Source organism: Propithecus coquereli, unplaced genomic scaffold (genome assembly GCF_000956105.1).
Source record: "Propithecus coquereli isolate 6110/MARCELLA unplaced genomic scaffold, Pcoq_1.0 Scaffold61, whole genome shotgun sequence".
In the NCBI taxonomy this organism is placed as follows: Eukaryota; Metazoa; Chordata; class Mammalia; order Primates; family Indriidae; genus Propithecus; species Propithecus coquereli.
Window position 1 is genome coordinate 2,219,200 of NW_012152063.1, and position 603 is coordinate 2,219,802.

General features: G+C 33.5%; 1 protein-coding gene across 1 annotated transcript in view; it reads left to right on the forward strand.

Moving 5' to 3' along the window:
• Positions 1 to 603, forward strand: part of AHR (aryl hydrocarbon receptor) — a 187,087-nt gene that overhangs the window by 54,098 nt on the left and 132,386 nt on the right. The window contains exon 10 of the mRNA XM_012659397.1: positions 121 to 262. Coding sequence (XP_012514851.1) covers positions 121 to 262 — 142 coding nt within the window. The remainder of the gene's footprint in view (positions 1 to 120; positions 263 to 603) is intronic.

Genomic DNA, 603 nt, shown 5'->3' on the forward strand with positions numbered 1-603 from the left:
CATCATCTTTGGTGATGGATGAAATAGCTCCAGAAATCTGTCAGAGGGGTTTGTTTCAGGGATTTTCTTTAATATATTGTTTTGGGGTTTGATAATTTAATTTTGTTTATTTTATTTCAGTGATGAAGACTGGAGAAAGTGGCATAATAGTTTTCAGGCTTCTGACAAAAAACAATCGATGGACGTGGCTCCAGTCTAAGGCACGTTTAGTTTATAAGAATGGAAGGCCGGATTACATCATTGCAACTCAAAGACCTCTAACGTAAGCACGAAGACTTGGAATGTTTCATTTTCGTTTTTTAACAACAGTTTTGTTTATAAGTCCTCCTTTTTTTTTTAAAATTTTTTTTTTATTTTAGCATATTACAGGGGTACAAATATTTAGGTTACATGTATTGCCCTTGCTGTAAGTCCTCTTACACTAAAACATAAAAATAATTTTAAGAATGGGGGCAGAAGAGATCAAACTCTCACTCTTTGCTGATAATATGATATCTAGAAAACCCCAAGGATTCAACCAAGAGACTCCTGGAATTGATAAATGAACTCAATAAAGTCTCATGATACAAAATCAATACACACAAATCAGAGGCATTCATATAC